At 28.6% G+C, this 4847-nt stretch overlaps 1 protein-coding gene across 1 annotated transcript; it reads right to left on the bottom strand.

The window, feature by feature from the left end:
• Positions 1–331: 331 nt before the first annotated feature.
• LOC117170288 lies at positions 332–622 on the bottom strand. The gene has a single exon (XM_033356961.1). The coding sequence runs from the start codon at positions 618–620 to the stop codon at positions 363–365; it is 258 nt and encodes an 85-aa protein (XP_033212852.1). The 5' UTR covers positions 621–622; the 3' UTR covers positions 332–362.
• Between the last annotated feature and the right edge of the window lie 4225 nt (positions 623–4847).

The following is a 4847-nucleotide window of genomic DNA, read 5'->3' as shown; positions in this document are numbered from 1 at the left end:
ATTAAATCAGGATAGATTTTTGTTATGATCGTCCAGTATTGGATCGATCTTTCGTAAGCACATTTGCTTTAATTTTAACTTCTACTCTGTAACTAAATAATAAGTCAAATTAATTCTTAATGATATAATGATTTATAGAACATAAAATTTTCGATAACTATATCTGTTTTTAAATGAATTTTACAAGGTTATTAACACATTAAAACACAAACATTTGAGATTATAAACTGTAGTTTATTACATGAAAGACAGGAAGATAAATTCCACAAGTATTTGTTGAATATTTACAAATTTCGTATACAGCATCTTCCTTCCTTAAGAGATGAATTGATTAAATCTGAAGAGGTTTCGGGTGTCTTTGTTCAGTAGTGGATGGATCTTCCGTAAGCGTATGGCAGTGGTGCAGAATATGCTGAATATGCTGATGGTGCATATCCATAATGAGCTGCGTAAGCGGCAGGTGCATAAGCTGCTGGTGCAGAATATGCCAATCCAGAGTAGCCAGGATATCCCAAAGTGGCTGGAACACCAGAATAACTGGTGACCAATGGGACACCCAGATGTCCAGGCTCAGCGTTGGCGAAAGCCAACAGAACTGCGAGGATCACAAACTTGAACATGATTATGATTGTTTAGTGTTTCAGGTTGTTGAATGAACTGTGAGTGTCCTAAAAATCCGCCTCCTTTTATACCCAGAAAATTCCCGCTTTTTCCTTTGTGATAGATTTCATGGGACGTTAAACGACCACCACCTTTCTAATATTATGTTCCTTTTTTACACTTGAAACTAACGAGATTGAAACTGTGAAGGTAGGAGTGATTGACCTTATGTGTACGATCCTAGGTTTTTTTTCGACTCTACCTTTTACTTCTTATTTGATAGTCTGGTTGGAAAGACGACTAAACAAACACGATCTGAATTTTATTTTGATTTATTACAATCAGAAGGGTTCATATGTTACAAATTATTAAGGTGTTAAATATTATTTAAGATTTATTTCGTTTCCATCATTTTACCTATTATAACTAATATTTAATAAGTCTTTAAAATCTGGTTAACTATACAATTATGATTTAAGTAATATTCTTCGACTAACGACTGTATTCTTTTTGTAGTACCTCTCTTGCTATTGAGTGTATAGATTATAAAACAGAAACAGTTGTTTTAAGATGTCAATTATTTTCTGTTAATCAGAAATTAAAAAGAATCCTCTAAAATAATACAATATTTGATGAAAATAAATTTATAAAACTATATACATTTGAATGTTTAAAAATGTATTAAAATAAATTAATAGTCATATCATGCCTAAGAAATATCTGCAGGCATTTGATATATTATGAAAAAAAATGTTTTTAAAAAATTACATTATATTAAAACGTTATGTAATTGTTGTAGATGAAAATAATAGTCAGAAAATACTTTTAGCAACAAAACGATTTTTCACACATTTTTTTTAGATTTTTACTATTCAATATTTAAAACTGGAAATCGAGCCTATGATAAAAAGAAGTTTATATCATTAAAACTTCCTCGTATACTCAACAGTAAAAATTAATAAACTACCTATCAAAACTAGATGAAGGGGATGTAAAATTCATCTTTCCTTAATGGACGAATTATATAAATCTGAATTAAGGTTTTTTGAAATATTTAACATTATTGAAACTTTTTGAAAAGTATTTTGAACCTTGTAAAATCTTTAAAACCTTTGGAAAATCATTCTAATCTTTCGGAAATATTTGGAAATATTTTGGAAACATTTACGAGATTATTCAAATTTTGGGGAACTAATGGAAATTTTTGTGCAATCTTTAAAATCTATCTAAAATATTTTTGAAATCTTTCAACTATTTGGGAAATCTTTAGAAGCTGTTGAAAAATATTTGTAAATATTTTGGAAATATTTGTGATATCATTCGAATCTTTGGGAAACCATGGAAATCTTTGTCAAATTTGTGAAATTTATCTAAAATCTTTGCGAAATCTTTGAAAATATTTGTTAAGTATTTGAAATATTTATGAAATAATTGTAATGAATTTTACAAAAATTAATTAAAAAATTTTTTAATTCGTATACGGCATCCTCTTCCTTCATAAACGAATTGATTCAATCTGGACTGTTTTTTGAGTAGATTAAACAATACCGTAAACAAATTTAAAGACCAAAATCTGACGTTATAAGCTATAGATCATTACAAAAAGAATAAAACAAATGAATTTCACAAATATTTGTCAAACATTTACAAAATTTGTATATATTGTCCTCTTATATTCACAAACGGATCGATTAAATTTGGACTGTTTTTTTAATGGATTAAAGAATACTTTAAGCGAATAAAAAGAGAAACATTTGACACCATAAGCTACAGTTTAATTAATTAAAAATAAGATGAATTTCACAAACATTTGTTCAAAACTTATAACATTCGTATACGGCATCCTCCTTCTATGGCAGACATATTGCTTCAATCTGGACTGTTTTTTAAATGGATAAGGCAAGGTGGTAAACAAAGTAAAACACAAACATTTGAGATTATAAGATATAGTTTAGTACAAAGAAAAGTAAGAAGATGAATTTCACAAGCATTTTAAAAAAATTTACGAATTTCAAGTACGTCATCCTCCTTCCTCAATAGATGAATTGATTAAATCTGGACTCTTTTTGAATCGATTAAACAAAGTATTAAGCGAATAAGCAGACAAGCACCTGAGATTATAAGATATAGTTTATTATAAGAGAAATAATAAGATGGATTTTACAAGCATTTTTTAAACATTCAAAAATTTCGTGTACGTCATCCACCTCCCCTAAAAGAAGAATTGTTTAAGAATTTTCAAATTTATCTGCTATATCATTAGAGATTGTACCTTACCGACAGTAGATCAACCCCCCAAACCATGAAGGCAGAAAAGCTAGAAAATATCGATCAAGTTAAGAATCTTCAATAACAAAAATGCTTACCGTCTTAATAAGACTGGATGGAAAATAATATTTTTAAATTAAAATTAAAATTATTTCTTGAAAAAAATATCCTACTCCATCTTCACTCCATTGAGAATCGAAGATTCTTAACTTGATCGATATTGTGTAGATTTTCTGCTTTCATGGTTTGGAGGGTTGATCTACTGTCGGTAAGGTACAATCTCTTATGATATAGCAGATAAATTAAAATTTAAAAAAATAATTACTTGTACCATTAACAACTAGCTAAAAATTAGCGTTATGTTCTTGAATTAGGAGTTCTTATTCTGATCTCTCTAATAGCTTCATTGGAAAAGCACCTGACCGGAAATCAGAAGTTTTGTGCTTCGATTCCCAACGGAGTGGAGATGGAGTCGGATCTTTTTTTCAAGCAATAATTTGAAGAAGAATTGCTCAAATCTGTACTGTTTTAAGAATAGATTAAGGGCATGTGATACTTTGATAATTGTTGATTTTACCAGTTTTAGGTTCCCCGAATTTTTTTTCTAGAATAATAAATGTTTTGTCTTAAAAATTTGGGAAATGATGGAGAACATGTTAACGGAAGTCCCCATACACTTTTTGTGTGGGTTGATTCAAAAAAGTTTTAATTTAGCAAAATGTGATTAAATTGCATAGCGCTTAGGAATTAGTATTGATTTTTTCAGTGTTAGATTCCCCCGGGATTTTTTTCTAGGATAAGGAATATTTTGTCTTCAAAATCTGGGAAATGATAGCAACATGCTAACGCACGTCCCGCACACTATTCTTGTGTTTTTTTTTCAAAAAAATTTTGGTATTGCTAACAACATGTGTGTATATTTCGAGGTTATGTGTGTTACAATTCTGCCGAGCGTTACTTCCAAACTACACAATAGTTTTGGCCGAAAAATTTGGACATACAAATAAACATAGTAACTAATCTCCCGGAACTAACCTTGTTCGTAGGCAATCAAAAAAGTTTATTTTATAAATAATATTCAAATTATCGGAAAGGCAGAGATGAAAAACGAAGTAACTTGAAAATAATGCAAATGCATAACATTTTTATTTCGCATAATACGAATGAAAATACAAACATTTGAGATTATAAGCTACAATTTATTGCATGCGAAATAAGATGAATTTCACAAAACATTTCTGACAAATTTACAAATTTTGCATAAGGAATTTTCTTTTCAAACTAGAGAAATGATTAAAATGGACTCTTTTTTGAATGGATTCAACAAGATGGTAAACAAATTAAAAGACACACCTCTGAGATTATAAGCTACAATTTATCACAAGAAAAAGAAGATGAATTTGATAAAAATTTTGTTACAAATTTACAAATTTCGTATACGGCAGCCACCTTCTTTAAAAAAAAAGAATTGCTTAAATGTCGACTGTTTTTTTAAATGAATTAAACAAGGTGGTAAACGCATAAAAAGACAAACATCTGAGATTATGAACTACAATGAAATTTATTACATAAAAAATATGATGAATTTCACAAAGAATTTCTTACAAATTTACAAATTTCGTATAAGGCATTTTCTTTTCACAATAAAGAAATTATTAAACTGAACTCTTGTTTTAATTGAATAAACAAGGCGGTGAACGAATAAAAAGACAAGCATCTGAGATTATAATCTACAATAAAATTTATTACATGAAAAATATGATGAATTTCACAAAAAAAATGTTGACAAATTCACAAATTTCGTGTAAGGAATTTTCTTTCCACGATAGAGAAATGGTTAAATTGGACTGATTTTTGAATGGATTAAACAAGGTAGCAAATAAATAAAAAGACGAACCTCTAAGATTATAAGCTGCAATTTATAACGAGAAAAATAAGATGAATTTCATAATGAATTCTTACAAATTAAAAAATTTCCC

The sequence above is a fragment of the Belonocnema kinseyi genome, chromosome 3 (genome assembly GCF_010883055.1).
Source record: "Belonocnema kinseyi isolate 2016_QV_RU_SX_M_011 chromosome 3, B_treatae_v1, whole genome shotgun sequence".
Classification (NCBI taxonomy): Eukaryota; Metazoa; Arthropoda; class Insecta; order Hymenoptera; family Cynipidae; genus Belonocnema; species Belonocnema kinseyi.
This window is presented reverse-complemented; position numbering and strand designations above follow the sequence as displayed.

Excerpts from the sequence above, each read along its gene's own strand:
- LOC117170288 (XM_033356961.1), bottom strand. The coding sequence starts at position 620 with ATGTTCAAGTTTGTGATCCTCGCAGTTCTGTTGGCTTTCGCCAACGCT.